Source organism: Rhinolophus sinicus, linkage group LG07, assembly GCF_036562045.2.
Source record: "Rhinolophus sinicus isolate RSC01 linkage group LG07, ASM3656204v1, whole genome shotgun sequence".
Classification (NCBI taxonomy): Eukaryota; Metazoa; Chordata; class Mammalia; order Chiroptera; family Rhinolophidae; genus Rhinolophus; species Rhinolophus sinicus.
In genome coordinates, this window is record NC_133757.1 from 80,942,150 (window position 1) to 80,963,297 (window position 21,148).

Sequence of the window (21,148 nt, forward strand, 5' to 3'; positions counted from 1 at the left end):
AACTGGAGTTGGACCTGAGCTGCACCATCCACAACTAAGATTGAAAAGACAGCAACATGACTTGGAAAAGTCCCAGAAGTACACACTGTTCCCCAATAAAGTTCTGTTACCCTTCCCCAATAAAAAAAACTAAAAAAAAAAAAAAAAAAAAAAAAAAAAAGGAAAAGGAAAGGTTGATTAATAAAAGATGAAAATACTAAGGAAAAAATAAGAAGAAAGAAAAAAGAACCTCTCTGGAAGATACTGGGCCCTCACACACCGACCGAAGCTTGTTCTGTTCAACCATCTGACCTCCCCTGGGCTGTCACTCAGAAAAACGGGGGGGGGGGGGGGGGCAGAGGGGCGGGTCAGCAAGGCAGATGGGTGGGGCGACGCTCAGACAAACGCAGGGATGCTACTGATTGCGCTCTGGATCCCGCGACTCACCTGTGGTTAACGATCCAGGTGTCTCTGATGCAGCGTCAGTCCCGCTGTGACCTGCACTGGCCGCCGGAGCTATAGGGACGAGGCCCAGGAACCCCAGAAATCGGGAAATGGTGAGTGTGGAAGAGCGGGTGTCCCAGAACCCAACGGCAGTGGACCGACCCGCGGTCAAATTCGGACTCTGTGGCGCCAAGGCCCGCAGGGGCGCTGGTAGGTCCTCAGTCAACTCCAACAACGCAGCTTGGGGGCTGGGCCGGCAGCGGGGACCCCGGGGCGTCCTGTCCCGTCACTACACGCGGCGATTTCGCCCCGGCCGGGGAGTGTCTCTGGGTAGTTCTGCGCCCGCAGCCTCGCGTCTCCCCAGACGGTGCGGTGACCACGGGGAGGGTCATCAGGGGACAGTCGTGACTGGATCTGCGGGGATCATACGAGGGAGGACCTAAGGTCTGTGTGGTCCCCAGCCCCTCCTTTCTCCCCAGTGGCACCCGTTTTCTCCTGAGTTTTCTTTCCAAATGTTTGGGAAGCAGGGTCTCAAATCCATTCTATTTGTGGAGGTAGAAATCGCTCACTCTTTCTGAGAATGTGTAGTAAGTTTCTGAGGTCTGTTTTTTACTTTGGGTGTTTTCAAATAAAATTCCAGGTTTAGACTTGCACAGCAGAAGTGTTCAAGTATGATTAAATATTTACAAACCAATTACTTTTCCTGAAGATATAATTCATTGACATCTTTTTCGGAAAAGAATATAGTATTAGGGGTTTTCTAATTGAACAAATGAAAGGCCCTTTTTCTTCCTTCGTTTTCATGTAAATACTGGGTTTGTGTGATTTGGTTGGATTGTTCAAACACTGGATTTTTGGTATTTAAAATATCAAAATGTTCCAAAGCAACTCCAGTGGGGGGTGGAGACCTGAAGGCAGGGTATCTAAGTTCAGGCGCCTTGAACCCGTAAAGGAAAGTACTTGAAAGCCCAGTGGTTCTTCCTGGGGAGCCTCCCCTGCAGGTGTCCTACCTGCTCACACCCACGTGGAGGGGCCTTTACACTGAGAGAAGCTGCAGCCCTGGAGAGCTGGGGGTGCAGGAGTACCTGGTGGGCAGTGACGCCCTTTCTTAGGTTTTACTTGTGGTTCCACGGGACTGTTTCTAGACATAGGTAGGAGTTTTGCATCCACAGTGCAGGTGTGATTTGTGCACGTGGAGAAAGTCGGGGAGAGGAGTTCTGTGTCCTGGGTTAGGGTTTGTGAATTAGGAGTTCATTTGGGTCAGAACCTTATACTGAATCCAGCTGAGAGTTTCCTCACTGTGAGATGAAGCCTAAGGGAGGGAGCGTTTCCATTATTCCCCCAGAAGAGGAAAGTGTGGGAGCTCCCAGAGTTCCTGGGGCGGCTCAGGGGTCCCTCCCTCCTTCCCCAATGACTGACCCACTCCAGGGGTTCTGTCTCATCCGGGAAAGTCTGGAATGTAGAACCCTCTAAAAGTGGCTTTCCTGCTGTGGAAAGCAGGCTGTTCATCTGAGCTGATTCCAATAACTTGTGTTTCTTTCCTTTGGATCCTTTATCGACTGAATAGTGTAGCCCTTTGGCTCTGGTCTCCCTGAGCACCGTATACTTTTATTCCCTGGTGAGAAATAACATTTTTAGTTTCTTGGCTTAAAAATGTAAGTTGATTGAGATATGATATCAGTAAGGCAAGAAAATTGTGGAATTAGACTTTTTGTTCCTTTTAGGCAAGAGAGCCTCAAGATGTGAGATGAATGTGTTTAAGTTTTCAGGTCCACGTTTCATTTTTACATCAGTGTTTTGTATGTGAGTGTCCCTGGAGAACACTGAAATTTAAAAGGCTAAAGTAATTGAATTTCTGTTTTATTTGATGTGGGGAAAACTAATCAAAGTTTATGTACATCTTTGGAAATCCTACTACATTTAAGGAGGCAAATCCAAATGCCTATTGCATCATAATATACTACTTATTCCTAAAATAGCCCCATGTGAGCTAGAGGGGAAGGACAAACTAGGATACAATTTGTCCTTTTAGTTAGCAAGAGATTTGAAAATTTTGAGAATTTTCACTTTCTGTGGGTTACACTTTTATAACCATTAGTGCTTAAAGGAATTAAATCTTAGAGTGGGTTCCTATGTACAAAAGTTAAATTTAAAGAAAGACTAGTAAATAAATAGTCCTACATGGTCACACAAATTTCTCAGTTTATTTTAAATAAATTTGTAAGATAGAAAAGTCTAACTTAAGAAGATTCACTGCCCACATATCTCTGTTTTTGCCTTGTGTATTTTGCTCCTGTGTTATTATGCACATACATGTGAAGGATTACTATGTCCTCTTGGAAAATTGACCCCTTTATCATTATATAATGCCCTGAAGGGACTGAGCCTTACACTGTGGAGTATGGTGTTAAACTCTGGTTAGTGGTAGAATTGAATCATAGGCCACCCAGGTGGTATCAGAGAGGTGGGGAAGTAGTTTGGAAAACACACCACATATTCACTGTCAGCAGGATAACCTGCCTGTGAACCTCACAAGTGTTCTGGGGTGTTTTTTTTGTCTTTTTGTTTTTGTTTTTAAGAAGGGCGCAGCTTTCAGTGGCCCATACCGGGATCAAACCGGTAACATTGGTGCTACCAGCACCGTGCTCTACCCAACTGAACTAACCAGCCACCCTCACAAGTGTTTTTAAGTGTCTGCCCCCAGCCTCAACTTAGGTCAGGCAGAAAGGCTAGAGGGAACTTAAGTTCCCAGTTTCCCACCCACCATGTCAGTTTGGCGCCGGTAAAATCCCAGCCTGCTAGGCGCTGGTGAAACAGAATCTTTGAGGACAGGCCTTGTTAACAAGAACAGAATGTTGTGGGCATTTTTTAAGTTGGTTATTTTCCTGTCTCTCTTTCCAGTTTTGGAGACACCAGTTTGCCCTGAGACCTCAATTCTTTGATAACTCTAAAAAGAGTTGTTGATTTTAAGTTTGCTTTTTTTTCTGGTGAGGATGGGAATGTCACCTTCTAAGCTCCTTACAATACAGATGAGTAACCAGAGGTCTCTGACTCTGTTTTAATGTTTGACTGCTAGTATGTTGGAAAAACACAGTTTTCTTCCTGAGTATATAAAACTCAGTTCTTGCCTCCTATGTGTCTCCTTCACTTTCACCTAGAACACTTCAGTTCTGACACTTCTGGTCACCAACTGTGTGAGCATTTTTCCCCACAAGAAGCAATTCTCTGTGACACCAGCTGGTGTCCTATAACTTAACTCAATCATAACACTATGTATCTGGAGATAATGTCATATCCTACAGGTTAAGGTCTCAGTCCCACGAGACTGCCCCCCCCACACACATACACACATTTCAGATGCCAATAGCAAGTAGTAGGTCTCCAGGTTACTCACAGCTTATTTCTGACTTGGCTACAAATCAGAGATTCCTGTAACTCCCTCTTTGAGTTCAATCAATTTACTAGGGCAACTCCCAGAACTCAGAGAAACACTTACGTTTACCGGTTTATTAAAGGATATGATAAAGGATAAAGATGAACAGATAAATGAAGAGATACTTAGGGTGAGGTCTGGAAAAGTCCCAATGAACTTGGGGTGTGTTGCCTTCCCGGTATGTGAATAGTCTCACCAACCTGGAAGTTCTGTGAACCCCATACTATTGGGAATATGCAGTCTTCCTCACAAAGGCATAATCAATTTTTAACTCCATTTTTGACCCCTCGCCCCTCTCTGGAGGACGGGGTGGGTGGGGCTGAAAATGCCAAGCTCCAAAGCATTGCTTAGTGTTTCTGGTGAAACCCCCACCCAGGAGCTCAACCAGAGTTGCCTCATTAGAACAAAAGATGCTCTTAAGTGCTCTTATCACTTCAGAATTTACAAGGGTTTCAGGAGCTGTCTGCCAAAAATCAGGGTCAGAGACCAACATGCTGGCAGACTTTGCTTTATTGTGCTTTACTTATGTTGTGGTTTTTACAAAATGAGGGCAAGACCCTCAACCAGTAAAAAGATTCCAACTCCCTTTATTACAATACTCACTTTATTGTAGTGGTCTAGAACTAAATCCGCAATATCTCCAAGGTATGCCTGTATGTATTTTCTATTATCCGACAGCTGACAACTTTAAAGCCTTACCTCTCCTTCTTCCCCATGTGCCCCACATCTGTACAAGGTGATATAAAAAAAAAAAAAAAAAAAAAAAGCACCTGGCTGCTCACTCCTTTGGCGCTGGCAAGAGATTCAATCCATGAAAAGCCCCCTTGGTGTCTGTGCATGTGAACTCTAACCCTAGCCTACCCCCTAATCTCAATCAAAAAAAAAAAAAACAAGCCAGGATCCTTTCCTTGCTCTCTCAAGCCATTTCTCACTGGCTTTGAGAGGCCTCCTCTCCCCTCTCCAGACATTTCCATTACGGAAGTCATAAACCCTTTCACATATTCCTGGTAGGTGTGTGTTAGTCCCCACTAGTCAACCAAACCTTGGGTGGAATTGGGGGTCCACCTGTCTCTGCAGGTTATAGGAATGGTAACGTGGTGTATATATGGCAATACACTTTGCTTATTTGTTCTGTTGATAAAATTTCCAGATCTTTTCATATCAATATCCTCTGTTTTGAAAAAGTACATATGATGATGAATTTATGTAACCCATTCTTTCTAAATAGACACATGGCTTGTTACCAATTTTTCCTGTTGAAACCATGAATGAATACTCAGATTGCCACATAACAGGACAAATGAACATAAACAAATGATGTTCTTTTCTATCCTGACTTAAAATTTTTATCATCAAATATATTCAGAAAAGACTGTACAAACCATGTTGTGGTAACACTTAGTAATAACAACATGAACAGCCTTGGAATCCTCAAGATTCATAAATGGCCTGTGGGCAGTGGCCTGATATTCCCGTCCCTGACTCATCTCTGTCCTGCCCCATAGACGACCACTGTCCTGATTCTTTATTTTTTCATACTTTTGCCATCTACTATTTTTCACTAAGCAGTGGTCTTTTAGTTTTGCCTCCTTTGATCTTTCAAGGAATGAATTACTTTGCCTCATATGTTTCACACATGCTGTCGTCTGAGGGCTCGGATCTGGTCTAGGACTGTGGAGTCAAACTTCCACCAGAGCCAAGTGCCCCTAAGACCGTGGGATTCTATAAAAGTACCAGATGAGTGGGGGTGGGGGAGGGCAGGGTGATGTCTCCCTATTGGAACAGGTCAAAAATCAAAATGGAACCAGACTCATCATTCATTACTTATGGTGAGGTCACTTTTAAGTGTGTTTGTGAAGAAGGGTCACAGTTCCGTGAATGGCCTAGCCATCTTACGGTTAAACACAGGGTCCTCTGAAAAGGTAGGTTCTGACCCGCAGCCAAGACAAGGTCAGCTCAAAGACGAGACCTCCAGCCTGCTGTCACTCAGGCAGGGAAGGGCGGGGCCTTACGAACTGTCCAATCAGAGGAGTCGCAAGTAACGTACGTGGGGGCGGTGCTATATGACGGCATGGATGGCGTGGACTGGGTGTACGCCGCTTCTTCCTGCAGCTTGGCTCGTGTACCCTCTCGCTGCCCTTTAAGGCTTCAGGTGGCTCCGCCACATCTTCTGTCCTGTCACCTGCAGTTGCCGCAAGAGTCTAAGCGTAGAAGACAGGGAACCCCAGAAACCGAGAAATGGTGAGTGTGCGGGGCCGAGTGTCTGAAGAGGGGGAAGGAGGGTTTGGTGAAACCAGCGTGGCTGGACCGGCCTCCTCGCGGTCACTAAAGAGTTTTCAGATGCGAGTCCGCCAGGGGCGCGGCAAACAGCTTTGGGGCTCGGCCGGCAACCGGAATCCCCTAGAGTTTTCTGTGGTCACCGTGCGGCTGCGTCTCCCCCAGAATTTGCGGTTACCACTGAAAGGGCCATCAGGAGACAATCGTGACTCGGTCTCTGGGTTCCTACATGGGAATAGCTGGTCTCGGGTCCCCAGTCTCTCCTTTCTCCCCGGGGGCACCCATTTACTCCTGAGTTTTCCAGATGTTTGGGGAGCACGGCCTCAAATCCATGACCTTGTCCTCCCAGCCTAGGTCTTCCTGGTACTATCAATCCCTAAATTTCCAGATCTTTCCCTGCATTCCCAAACGCCATCTTCCCCTCTCCAGTTCACGGCATCATTATTAACTGTTTGTCCTCCGTGGTGCATTTCACACTACGCAGTATTTTAATTGTTTATCATTTCTCCACACAGCCATGGATGGCTCTTTTTAAAGTTTTATTTTTTTGCCTGTGAATATTTGACATAAGAGAAAAGCATAGAATAATCAGCTGGAACTATTTTGTATAAAAAGCCACATGCCTCTCCCCCCAGTAACTTTCCTGGGCACCGACATCCAATGGGTGTCCCTGTTTGGTAACTTTCCTGGGTGATCTGTCCTTTCATCACAGTTCTGGGTCAGCACTACCCTTCTCTGGGTTTGTGACTTTATTCACTTTAATTCTCTATTTTTCAATAAATATAAATGTATTTAATCAGTAGATCTTGACAGACAGTGTAAAGTACTTCCAAAGAGGCAAAAAAGGGGTGAATTTCAGGGATAAAAAAATATTGCACTATTGTGTTAAATTTGTTAAAAAACTTTTTTTCCTTTTTTTCTTCCATAAGCAGGTTTAGCAGCATTCTAAGATCTGTTCTTTTCTTTTGGGTGATTTCAAATGTAGTATCAGGGCTTTGACTGTTTTCCAAACACTTGCCATGGAAGTAATAATTAACTGACATTTATTTTCTGAAAGGAATATGTACTTGCAGGTTTTCTTATTGAAATAGAAAAATGCCTTACAATTTTCTTCTATCCTTTACACATAAACACTGGATTTGAATGATTTTTCTGGATTGTTCAAACATTGGGTTTGTGTATTTAAAATGTCTGTGGTGGTCCAGAGCAATTTGGTGGGAAGCAGAAGCCTGAGGTCAGTGACCCAAGCTAAGGCCCCGTTGAGCCTGCAAAGGAAATACTTGAAGGCCCTGTTGGTTCTTCCTGGGAGCCTCCCCCTGCAAGTGTCCTCACACCCACCATGGAAGGAGCCTTTACGCTGAGAGAAGCTATAGCCCTGGAAAGCTAGGGGTGCAGAGGTAGGGGATGGAGGACCGCGATCCCTTTTCTAAGGTTGTATCTGTGGTTTCCTTGGGCCTGTTTCTAGACGTAGACTTCCGCGTTCCAGCCACAATGTAGGTGCACTCACAGTAATTTGTGTACAGTGAGAAAGTCTGTGAAGGTCAGTTCTGTTTTCTAGAGGAAGTGTTTATGAACTTGGGGTGGGGGGTGAGAACCTTAAATTGGATCTGGCTAAGAGTTGTGAGAATTAAAGCCTTTAATCTGAGAGAGGAAGCCTTTCCATTCATGTGCAAGTTTGTTTATGAACATAGATTTTCAACTTATTTGGGGAAATAAGGAGAATGATGGCTGAATTGTCAAAGAATAAGTTTAGTTTATTAAGAAACTGCTTGTCTTCCAAAGTAGACACACCATTTTTCCATTCTCACCAGCAATGGATAAGGGCCTGTTGCTTCACATCTTTACCATCATTTGGTATTTATTCTCCATGCTTTGAATTTAGCCACTGTAATAAGTGTTTAGTAATATCTCATTCTTCTTGTATTTGCAATTCCTAGTGATACGTGCTGTTGAGCATCTTTTCCTATGCATATTTACCATTTGTTTTTCTTGTTTGGTGAAGTGTGTGTTCAGATCTTTTGTCCTTTTTAATTGTGTTGTTTGTCTTCTTGTTGGGTTTTAAGAGTTATTTGGACATTTTAGATACCAGTCGTTTATCAGATTAGTGTTTTGCAGCGATTTTTCTCCTAGTCCGTGGCTTGTGTTTTCAATCTCTAAACACTGTCTTTCACCAGGCAGGTTTTATTTTAATAAAGTCAAACTTATTTTTTCTTTCATCAGTCTTGCTTTTGATGTTGTATCTAAAAAATACATCACCAAACCTTAGGTCACCTAGATTTTCTCCTATGTTATCTTCTAGTAGTTTTGTAGTTTTGCATTTTATATAAGATCTATGATCTATTTTTAGTTAGTTTTTTGAAAATGTAATATGTGTCTAGATTAATTGATTTTTGCATCTGGATGTCTAGCTTTCCTGGCACTATTTGTTGAAAATGCTGTGTTTTCTCCATTGGATTGCCTTTGATCCTTTGCGAAATATCAGTTGATTACATTTGTTTAGATCTACAGGAAAGGATTGACTTTTGTAAATTAACCATTTATTTTTCAGCCTTACGCTGTCCTCTTATTAGTTCAAGAGATTTTCTTTGTTATTGTTTTCTTTGAGATTTTCTCCATAGATAATCACATCTTATGTGACAAAGACAGTTTAATTTTTTACTTCTCATTCTGTATACCTTTTATTTGTTTTTCTTGTCTTATTGTATTAGCTTAGACTTCCAGTACAGTGTTGATTAGGATTGGTAAAGAGGACATCATTGCCTTCTCCCTGATTTTACCAGAAAAGCATCCAATTTTTCCCCATTAAGTATATGTTAACTGCAGGTTTCTTGTAATGATCTTTCTCAAGAAAAGGGAATGCCTCTCTAGTCCTAGTTTGCTACCATAAATAGATTATGAATTTTGTCAAATGCCTTTACATTTTCACCTTCCTTTTCATTCTTAATAATTTGTCTTTTCTCTTTTTTCTCAGCTTGTATAGATGTTTCTCAATTTTATTAATCTTTTCAAAGAATCTTTTGGTTTCCTGTAATTTTTGTTGATTTCTTCTCTGATTTATATTTCTACTTTTGTGCTTACTTAGGTTTAATTTGATTTTATTTTTCTGGTTTGATTACAGATACCTTTTTTAAAGTGTATACTTTCAATGCTATAAATTTCCCTCTAGATAATGTTTTTGTTACATCCCACAAATTTTGGTAAATTGTATTTTCATTTTTGTTTAGTTCAAAATAATTTTTCATTGTTTTTGAGACTTCTTTGATCCATGAGTTATTTAGAAGTGTGTTGTTTAACCTCCAAGTATTTGTATGTAAGTGTTTCCTAATATCTTTCTTGATGATGAAGTATTTTCAGTAAATTTGGTTGTCTGATGACACTGATCAATTCAGCAAAGACCTTCTAAAGTCCGTGAAATCTCCTGAATGAAAGGGGTGATACAGCGTCTTTTGTTCTAATGAGGCATTTCTTGGTGGGCTCCTGGAGAGCTTCAGAAACACCAAGCCTTGATTAGAGGTTGACTACTTGAGCCCCAATTCCATCCTCCAGCGGGGTGGGGATTAAGATCGGCTGGACATTGAGTTAATCACCAACAGTCTTGAGTTAATCAGTTGTCCCTATGTAATTGAAACGTCCATCAAAATGCTTAAAGACAGGATTTAGAGCGCTTCCAGGTTGGTAAACACATCGAGGTGCTGGGAGGATTGCTTGTGGAAGCTCCGGGTTAACCCCACCCCTTCACCCCCTGTCCCCATACTTTTCCCTATGCATCCCTTCCATTTGCCTGTTCCGGGGCTGTATCCTTTCTCAAAACCAATAATAGTAAATCAAATGCCTTCCTGGATGCTAGGATTGTTCTGGCAAATTACCAGACCTAAAAGGGTGTCGAGGGAATCTATAGACTTGGGGACAACTGGGTAGAAATGTCGGTAGCCCAGGCACCTGTTTTATGGCTGGCATCTGAAGCGGGGGCAGTCTTGTAGGAGTGAGTGCTTAGTCTGGGAAGTCTGACACTAACTCTGGGTAGTGTTAGTATTGAATTGAACTGTTGGACATACATTTGGTGACAGTTGGAGCAGCAGTGTCAGTTCTGAGATGCCACATATTGGTTGTCAGGAGAGGAAAACATCTATCTCAGTCTCCCACCCCCACCTTTGGTGAGCAGGAAGGCTAGAGGGGACTCCAGTTGCCTGTCCCCACCCCCATCATTTAGCACCTGGAAAATCCCAGTCACTTACATACACTCTTGTAAAATAGACTGAGGACAGGCCTTGCTAAGAACAGAATGTTCTGGGCATATTTTTAAATGGCTAAGTTTTTTGTCTCTCTAATTTTGGAACCCGCAGTTTCCCTGTAACCTCAATTCTCTGATGGATCTAAAAAGAATTGTTGATTTTTAGTTCTCTGGGTTTTTTCTTGTGAGGACTGAATGCCATTTTCCAAGCGCCGCACATACCAGACCAAAGACCAAAAGGCTCTGAGTCTGTTTTTTGATGTTTGCTGACAGCTTTAAACCTTCAGCCCTCCTTATTTCCCCTTCTGCCCCACGTCTGTACATGGCGTGGCGATAAGGAAGCCTGGGGTTCTCACTCCCTCAGTGCTGGTGAAAGATTCAGTCCATGGAAGGTGCTGCCCCTGTGCACAAAGTCTCGCCCTACCCCACCCCCTACCTAACCTCAGTGAAAACCCAGGCGAGGCTCCTTTTCTTGCCCTCTCAAGGCATTTCTCACCTGCTTGAGAGGCCTGCCCTCTTCAGATACTTCCAGGAGGGAAGTAATAAACATAAATTCTTTCAGACCCTTTGGCATGTGTGTGTTGTCATCAGTCTAGACATCTCAGCCAAATCTCTGGTGGGGTTCCTCCTACCTCTGCAGGTAACTGGAAGAGTTGTAGACAGTGTCACGTGGTGAATATCTTACAATACGCTTTGCTTAAGTATTCTATTGGTAAATCCTTCGCATGATTTCATACCAGTACGTCACTCTTCTTTTTTAAAGGTGAATATAGACATAGACAATAGTCTAGTGGTTACCAGAGGATTAGGGGGGAGAGGGCAGTAGATGAGGGTAAAAAGGATCCAATATATGGTGATAGAAGGAGAACTGACTTTGGGTGGTGAACACACAATGTGATACACAGATGATGTATGACAGAATTGTACACCTGAAATCTAGGTAATTTTACTAACAACTGTCACCCCAGTAAACTTTAATTTAAAAAAAAAAAGTGAATATGATGGTGAGATTATGTAACCACTTTAAAAACAGATACTTGTTACCAATTTTTGCTGCCAAAATTTGTGACTTGAAACTCAGACTGCCACATTACAGGGCAAATGAAAATAGTAAAATTACGTTCTTTTCCAAATGTAATTCTTTAACTTTTTTTCACCATTTTATTTTCTATTGAGGTAATGTTGGTTAATAACATAAATTTCAGGTGGGCAACACTGTTACTTCAACATCTCTAGACACTGTACAGCATGCTCACCACCAAAAGTCTAGTTTCCATCCATCACCATATATTTGACCCCCTTTACTCATTTTGCCTTCTCCCCACCCTCTTGTCCTCTGATAACCACCCGTCTGTTGTCTGTATCATATGGTTTTTATCCTTTTCCGCCTGACTTACTTCCCTTGGCATAATATCCTCAAGATCCATTTGTCATCCATTGTCACAAATGGCAATATTTCTTCTTTTTATGCCTAAGTAATATTCTATTGTATATTCCAGGGGTGCCAAAAAACTATATACACATGACTTGTATTCATCTTTTGTTATCAGTATACATTGAGTATTAACAATTTTAATACAGTTTTTTCCTTTCTTAAAATGTGTCTACATTTTTTTGGCGCCCTCTGTATATAATCCACATCCTCTTTATCAATTCATCTGTTGATGGACACTTAGGTTTCCACATCTGGAATGCTGCAGTGAACATAGGGGTGCAGATATCTTTTTGAATTCATGTTTTCATATTCTTTGGATAAATACTTAGAGGACAAATTGCTGGATCATATGGTAATTCTATTCTTAATTTTTTGAGGAACCTCCATACTGGTTTTCATAGTGGCTGTTTCAGTTTACGCTCCCACCAACAGTATACAAGGGTTCCCCTCTCTCCAAGTATTCCCCAAGAAACATTTGTTCTTGTTGTTTTGATAATAGCCATTCTAATAGGTATGAGGTGATATCTCACTGTGATTTTGATTTTCATTTCCCTAATAGTTAGTGATGTTGAATATCTTTTTATGTGCCTAGTGGCCATTTGTACATCTTTGGTGAAATGTCTGCCCATTTTTTTAAATCATGTTGGTTTCTTTCATTGTTGTTGAGTTGTATGAGTTCTTCATATTTTGGGGAGATTAACCCCTTATCAGAAATATCATTTGCAAATATGTTCTCCCATGTAGTTGGTTGCCTTTTTGTTTTGTTGGTTTCCGTTGCTGTGCAAAAGCTTTTTAGTTTATTGAAGTCCCATTTGTTTATTTTTGTTTGTGTTTTCCTTGCCTTTAGAGTCAAATTCACAAAAACACTAAGACTGATATCCAGTAGCTTAATGCCTATGTTTTCTTCTATGTATTTTATTGTTTCAGATCTTACATTCAAGTCTTTAATCCATTTTGAGTTCATTTTTGTGTGTGGTATAAGATAACAGTCTAGTTTCATTCTTTTACATATGGCTGTCCTGTTTTCCCAACACCATTTATTGAAGAGACTTTACTTTTGCCATTGTATATTCTTGGCTCCTTTGTTGAAAATTAGTTGGCCATATGTGTGGGTTTATCTCTGGGCTTTCAGTTCTGTTCCATTGGTCTTTGTGTCTCTTTTTTTTACCAATATCATACTATTTTGATTATTGTGTCTTTGCAGTATAGTTTGAAGTTATCTGAAATTCCGTGGTTTAAGAATTCTTGTTGTATATTAGGCAAGCAGCCACTTTGTTCTTCAGAAGACCTGACCATTTTTCGACTCATTCTTCCTATCAGGTTTGGAGGAATTGTTTTTGTTGACTCCTAAAAGGTCTGTTTTGGGGATTGATGGAATTTTATAAAGATATATTTTGGGAGAGGTAACATTGAATTATTTCTAAGAACTTGCACAATATTTTCATTTATTTCATTCTCCTTTTATGTTAACCAATGGAAAATTCAAATTTTTTATTAGGATCAGTAAGTGTCATTCATTAGTCTTGTTTAGTATGTAAATAAATTTGTCCTGTAGGGAGGGAACCAGATGCAAGCTTCCAGATGTTCTCTCCTAGTGTAATTAGACATGATGGGCTCAATTCCACAACAACAAAGTTGTAACAACATAATGTAATCTGTTGTCTTCCAGGGAAGCTCATTAGAAATTCAATGCTCAGAGTGGTTTCAGGGTGCAGATCACACAGGCACCCTCTGCCAAGCATAACAAAAATTCACTCTCAGAACAAAAACAAGAGTTTGGGACATACTATATTCTTTGCATATACAGTTTAAGCACACTGAGCCACTCTTATCAGTTAGGGTGGTGTGGCCTCTTATATCCCAGTTCCCAAATACCAGCGAAGGACAAACATGTGAGCAGCCATTCCTCATAGTCGGCAGTCTCAGGCTTGCTAATGTACTAGGCAGTACTACAGATGAGCAAGTACTACAGGTCCACCATAGAAAGAGTAATTAGCACCAACCCAAGCAGCTCGTTTTACTCTGTGCACCCACTGAGAAGTGGGGATTTCCTATTCTGTTCCTTAACCAAATGGGTAAATTCTACCATCAGAATTACTGGTGGGAGCATTTTCTCTATCCCCTGCATATAGATATCAATAGGTTAATGATCTTTTTCAGAGACCAGTTTTTCAGGGAATTATGTGGCTGAGGGATTCCTATGGCCAGAGGTCAGGCTGTCATGTTCCTGTACACCACATGAGGTCATGGAAATGAGAAGAGTGAGGGCAGCCTCTAGAGTGGTTGGTTGAAAATCATTGCCTCCTGAAAGTGGAAAAGGGAAGTTTTATGTTCTTTTAGAGGAAAGCACTACTGAGCCCTTTATTTTTTTTTTTTATTTTTTTTGTATAATGATGATGGGCAAATTGTGGTCTTCAGTTAACTCCCTCAGGGTCAGCAGGGCCCAGGATACACTGTTACGGTTTTACCAGAAAGAGCTCTTCTGGTATCTTATCCTCTGGTATCTTATCCTCTCACGTGTGCATACAAGGGTATATGCTAGAAATTGGTGAGAAGCAGCTCTGAATCCCATGAGTGTAGGGATTTTGTGGAGGTCGAAGTTGTCATGCCTGAGCTGTTCACTTCTGAATAACTTCCCAGCCCCATGAAATGGGACAGAAATGAAAACGAGTAACAATCTGTGATAAATGTTTTTATAGACAAGTTAAAATTAATACTCTCCACAGAATATTTTCATTCGTTTAGCTGTATGGCTACTGCTAATGTCCTGATGTGCTTAAGGACTGTATGGCCAGTTGGTCCTACTTGTTTGCTGGATTACCACAAATAATGGCCTCCCATATTTAGGAATCAGAATAGAATAAAAAGCTTCCAGTTCTTCACAGAGTTTTTAGTCATTAAAACCTCACACATCATGGAGTGCTGCATGATACAGTGGGTAACAAGGAAGGAGAGGAAAGATTTTTCTTACAAAGAATTGATGATCTTAAAATGGAAATACTTCTTTCATTTCTATAGCATTTCTCGCATTTCTCCAATGTGCTTTGGGCCCTAGCCATTAGGAAACAGTAAGACTTGAAGTGATCATAGTAAAAATGTAGAAATAATTTCCATGTTTTCATGATATTATTAAATTGGAGGAAGTGATTATGTATAGTAAGAATTCTGATGACCGAGTCGTAAAATAAATATTTTGAGATCACAGAATCATATGTGAACTTCTTATGAATTGACTATAGATCCCCAGTTCTGTCTATCATACCTGTCTTCCTGTGTACATGTGGTGGATGTTTTAGGACTCAGTGGCCTTTGAGGATGTGGCTGTGACCTTCACCCTGGAGGAGTGGGCCTTACTGGATCCTTCACAGAAGAAACTCTACAGAGATGTGATGCGGGAAACCTTCAGGAACCTGGCCTCAATAGGTAAGGATGATGACATTCCTTCACTTAGTCACTTACAGAACAAGTGTTTCTTGTCTGTCAGCATTGTTCTCTGATTTAGAATGGGAAAGGGAACACTTTGGTAAATAAACCAGACATGGGCAGAGCTCATCATAGACCAGTAATGTCTTAATTCTGTGATTTTTTTCTTCTGGATCTGCATCTTAGGGAAAAAATGGGAAGACCACCACATTGAAGATCAGTACAAAAGCCAGAGAAGAAATCTAAGGTGAGTTACACTCACAACAGAAAGCAGTGTCCCACAGGGGAATCTTCATATGTCATGAAAATTTAAAAACAAGCAGACAGAAAATAACCCAGCTTCAAATTTATTTCCTTACAGAAACTCATAGACACAGACAATAGTTTAGTGGTTGCCAGAGGGTAAGGGGGGCGGGGGGTGGGGGGTGGGAGATGAGGGTAAGGGGGATCGAATATATGGTGATGGAAGGAGAACTGACTCTGGGTGATGAACACACAATGGGATTTATAGATGATGTAATACAGAATTGTACACCTGAAATCTATGTAATTTTACTAACAATTGTCACCCCAATAAATTTAATAAAATAAAATAAAAACATGGGTTTGGAGCCATGAAAAAAAAAAATTTATTTCCTTTTGGAAAAATGCTACCAAAAATATGTTTTCTTAATTATTACATAGATGTTCAGTTTTTCCAAAATAGTTCACTTGGAATCATTATTCAGAAACTCCACATACGAATATCACTACTTTGATAACAGCTATGGTCTAATCTTCTTTCAGAACATTCAGTGTATTGAGTTTCAAACAATTCAGACAGTTCAGAAAACCTCTTTCCCTATAAATTGTAAATACATAATTCTAATTTTACTAATCACTAGTAAATCACTAATCATTTACTCCGTGTGTTTTTTTTTAAAGAAGTCATATGGTCGAGAGACTCTATGAAAATAAAGAAGGTAGTCAATGTGGAGAAAACTTCAGCCATATCCCAAATCTTAATCTGAACAAGAAAACTTCTACTAAAGTAAAACCATGGGAGTGCAGTGTGTGTGGGAAAGTCTTCATGAGTCGTTCATCCCTTAATAGACACATGAGATCTCACACTGCGCCCAAACCATACAAGTATCAGGAAGGTGGAAAGAAGCTTTATAAGTGTAAGATATGCGGGAAAGCTTTCAGTTATCTCCAACCTTTTCAAAAACACGAAAGAAATCACAGTGTAGAGAAATCCTATAAATGTAAGGAATGTGGGAAATCCTTTAGATATCGCCAGTCTGTTCGAAAACATGAACGGACTCACACTGGAGAGAAACCCTATCAATGTAAACAATGTGGAAAAGCCTTTAGATACCATCAGACCTTCCAAACACATGAAAGAACTCACACAGGAGAGAAACCCTATGAATGTAAGCAGTGTGGGAAAGCCCTCAGTTGCCCCAGTTCCTATCGAAGTCATGAAAGGACTCACACTGGAGAAAAACCCTATGAATGTAAAAAGTGTAATAAAGCCTTCAGTTGTCCCAGTTCTCTTCGGAAACATGAAAGAACTCATACTGGAGAGAAACCCTATGACTGCAAGGAATGCGGGAAAGCCTTCATTTCTCTTGGAAGCTTTCAAAGACACATGATAACACATACGGGAGATGGACCTTATAAATGTAATGAATGTGGGAAAGCATTCAATTGTCCAAGTTCATATCGAATACACGAAAGATCTCACACTGGAGAAAAACCCTATGAATGTAAACAGTGTGGTAGAGCCTTCAGTTGTTCCAGTTCCTTTCGAACACATGAAAGAACTCACACTGGAGAGAAACCCTATCAATGTAAAGAATGTGGAAAAGCCTTCCATTGGCTCACCACTTTTCAAGTCCATGTGAGAACTCACACTGGAGAGAAACCCTACATATGTAAGCAATGTGGTAAAGCCCTCAGTTGTCCCACTTCCTTTCGAAGACATGAAAAGACTCACACTGCAGAGAAACCCTATGAATGTAAACAATGTGGGAAAACATTCAGTTCTGCTCTAGGTTTGCAAATCCATGAAAGAACTCATACTGGAGAGAAACCATATAAATGTGAGGAATGTGGGAAAGCATTTGTATCTCTCACAAGCTTTCGAAGACATATGATGACACACACTGGAGATGGACCTTATAAATGCAAGGAATGTGGGAAAGCATTCAACTGTCCCAGTTCATTTCGAATACACGAAAGAACTCACACAGGAGAGAAACCCTATGAATGTAAAATATGTGGTAAAGCCTTCAGTTGTTCCAGTTACGTCCAAGTACATGAAAGAACTCATACTGGAGAGAAACCCTATGAATGTAAGGAATGTGGGAAAGCCTTCATTTATCGCACAACCTTTCGGGGTCACATGAGAGTGCACACTGGAGAGAAACCATATAAATGTGAAGAATGTGGGAAAGCCTTTAGTCGGCCCAGTTCATTTAGAAGCCATGAAAGAATTCACACTGGAGAGAAACTTCTTCAGTGTAAGCATTGTGGAAAGGCCTTCAATTGGCCCACATCCTTACATAAGCATGTCATGAGAATGCACACTGGATAAAGTATAACTGATTAATACAGGAAATGTCAGTTGTAAAAAATACACTCAAAGTTATGTGAAAACTCCACTGGAGAGAAATGGCCATAAATGTAAGTAATATGAGAAAGCCTAATGCACATTAGTTCTTATAATACTCCAGAAAATTCACAACATGAAAGAAATGTTTTTAAAGTTAAAAATACATTGTTTTTATCGGTGGGTCATTCTGAAAGTCAGTCTCTGGACTGTGGATTCTGCTTGTTACTTTTGCAAATGAACACTGAGTTGAGACAACTCTGTAAGTACTCTAAGCAATAGTAGATAAGCTTTTAGTAGGTAATCTTTTTCTTTAAATCAGCTTATAAAATTTTTGTTTTCCCATTTTGAAGTCTGTTGGATCCATGAAATATAATTGTAATATACCAATAGGGTTAATTTTTATATGAATTTATAATTGTTTTATAAGTTAAGGGGAATAATGACACTGGTACTTGTTGGGATTTTCCTATTTGTTTCGTGTGGTAGGTACTGGATATTCCTACCCATTATAAACATTTCTCCTTGAGAAAAACTTTTTTTTTCTTTCATCAGAAGAGATTTATTCAATTTTCCTTACTAATAGATGGTTGGCATAAATTTGTAAGTATGAAAAGTTCTTCATAAAGTATAACCTCATTTGAATTACTATTTACATCTTTTCCCTTTACTCTGTCATTCTCTCTGACTGTGATTTGGATAATAGACTTTACACTAAGAAAAGCAAGCTGCACTGACATCAACCTCAAACTTACAAAGCAGTCATAAAATATTTAATTATTTTAGATTTAAATTCACAGCTACAATAACTTTGCACCAAGGAAACGTTTTCCCCCCATCAACACATTAAATTTCTCCTACAGTACTCTCATGTCACCATTTAAGGTATCTTTTACCCATAATACAATTAGAATGATTATATGATATCACTAAAGTCTGCCAGTGGTGTTACCATCTCTCTACTAAACACCTATTATGTGCCTGGGCTGGACACTAGAAATACAACCATGAACATAACGAAAATGGCCACTGCTCTCACAGTGCTTCAAGTCTATGAGATTAAATATAATCACATTTCTAGCTACTTTCCTAAGTGTTATTAACACACACTGTGTAATAACATTATCATTTGTGTAATAACATTATCTTTGCTAGACCAAGAAGCCTTTATATTTGCAAAACAGAAAAGAGACCTGTGATAGGACAATCAAGTGTAAAATTGGAGATGGCTGTCCTGGAATATGTTATGTAAACATGGGTAATGTTATGACCTACATTTTCCAGAACATTTTCTGTTCTTTTTATGGTCCCATGTTAGAATTCATTAATAGCCTCACTTGTGTGAGATTTGGAAAGACAGAAATGAAGAAGGCCTTAGTTTTTGAACCACAGTACACAGACAGACGCATAGATGTTTCCTATGTACCTGCTTCCAACCCATTTTCCTGATTCTTTGCCCTGCAAGTCAGTTGGTCCTCAGTACCACCACCAGCTACATGATTTCCGTTTTCTCAGAGCTGTAGGTTTCCACAAATGCCTCCACAAGTCTCACAGCAAAAATCTGTCACAGTTTCAATTTTCCTGCAAGCCCTCATGTGTCCACCAGACAGCAAATTTGGACTGTCATGTTTCAGAATGTTTTCTGAAGCACTAAACCCCGTCTTCTCTAGATTGTATTTGTATACAGTCTAATTTATGTAGTAAACACTATGTTTTGTTAATATTGCTAGCGACCGTGTGTTCCTGATTCCACTATGACAGCTACAGTGGTGCCGTCCAAACAAACTGTGCTGAAGTTTGTTTCTCTGCTGCACTGAGCAGTGACTGCTCTGGCCCAGTCTGTCCGTATGAAAATTGGCACCTCCTCCTGTCAGGCAGATTGTGGGTATTTTTTATTACTCGCTGCTGAACATAATTCCTCAGTACATTTTTGATTATGTTTGCATGTGATTTAAAACAGTATTCTTTTTTTTTTTTTTTTGTCAAATGCTTCATAATAAATGTCTTATGAACTGTTTCAAACAGCTTGTATACTGTATTTTCTTTTTCACTTCCTGATAGGATGTATTAAAACATCTCACTGTAATTGTGGATTTTTAGATCAATCTTGTGATTTTTGTCAAGTAATCATTACACATTTTGAATCGATGTTATCATGTGGTATTTTTTTCCTCAGGCAACTCTTTTATTCTATAGTTTAAAATGTTTGTCATTAAACTAACCTCTCACTCATTCTTAATTAAAAACTTACATTATGGTTTTCTTGGTGCCTTCTTGCCAAAACTAACAGGATCACACCTGTACTCAAAGAGAGGGGTGTGATGAATTGTCATGATAAGGATGACCACAAACTGTAAATGACAGTGGGTTGTATCAGTAAGACAGTGCCCAAAAGGTCTTAATCATACTGTGAGGTGTACTAAATTCTGTCTTTAGTAGTCATAATAGTTCTTACCTAAACATGGAAATATTTCCTGTGGCATAAGGGACATTGTTTTCTATATAAAATATCTCAGTTAAAATATATAAAGTCACTTGCACTTTAGCAAACTTCATAATATCAACTGAGGCCTTCAGGTAAAATTGTCAGGTAAAATTCAGGTAAAATTGTCAGAGAACACAAATCTAGCAAAGGAAAAAGACAGGGTCCCTATTCCATTTGAGCCTTTCTTGCTCAGAAACTTAGAATCTCAATTCTATTTTTTTCAGCGTTCCTCCCCTGCCAGACACTGTAGACTCAAAATATACTCAGTTTTTGGTACAGCCATTATGGAAAGCAGTATGGAGATTCCTCAAAAAAACTAACATAGAACTACCATATGATCCAACCATCCTACTTCTGGTATTTATCCAAAGAAAACAAAAATACTAATTTGAGAAGATACATGCATCCCTGTATCCATTGCAGCAGTATTTACAATAGCCAAGATACGGAAACAACTTAGCTGTCCATCATAGATGAATGGATAAAGAGGGTGTGGTATATATAAACATACACCAATGGAATTTACTCCAGCAATAAGAAAAGAAAGCTTGACATTTGCAACAACGTGAATAAATCTAGAGGGTATTATGCTAAGTGAAATAAGTCTGACAAAGAAACACAAATACCATATGATTTCACTTGTATGTGGAATCCAAAAAAGAAAAAAATCAGACTCATAGAAATAGAGATCAAACTGATGGTTGCTAGAATGGAGGGGTGGGGGGATGGATGGAAAAGGTGAAGGGGAATGTAGTCAGTAATATTGTGATAAGTTTGCACGGTGACAGGTGATTAGTAAACTTACTGTGATGGTCACATCGTAAGGTATATGTCACGTTCAATCACTA

At 40.0% G+C, this 21,148-nt stretch overlaps 1 protein-coding gene across 2 annotated transcripts; it reads left to right on the plus strand.

The window, feature by feature from the left end:
* The first annotated feature begins 401 nt into the window (after nt 1-401).
* LOC109439472 (uncharacterized) lies at nt 402-17,935 on the plus strand. 2 transcript variants are annotated; one of them, XM_074338038.1, is made up of 4 exons: nt 402-536; nt 15,096-15,222; nt 15,409-15,469; nt 16,147-17,935. In XM_074338038.1, the coding sequence occupies exons 1-4, from the start codon at nt 534-536 to the stop codon at nt 17,798-17,800; spliced, it is 1,845 nt and encodes a 614-aa protein (XP_074194139.1). In that variant the 5' UTR covers nt 402-533; the 3' UTR covers nt 17,801-17,935. The 2 variants fall into 2 exon arrangements, with proteins under 2 accessions (XP_074194139.1, XP_019575346.1); XM_019719787.2 differs by lacking the exon at nt 402-536 and adding an exon at nt 5,962-6,097.
* The last annotated feature ends 3,213 nt before the right edge of the window (nt 17,936-21,148 follow it).

Bases quoted from the DNA above. Each gene is read 5' to 3' on its own strand.
- LOC109439472 (XM_074338038.1), top strand. The intron at 15,223-15,408 runs GTAAGGATGATG...TCTGCATCTTAG, and splicing joins CAGGAACCTGGCCTCAATAG to GGAAAAAATGGGAAGACCAC. The intron at 15,470-16,146 runs GTGAGTTACACT...TTTTTTTTAAAG, and splicing joins AGCCAGAGAAGAAATCTAAG to AAGTCATATGGTCGAGAGAC.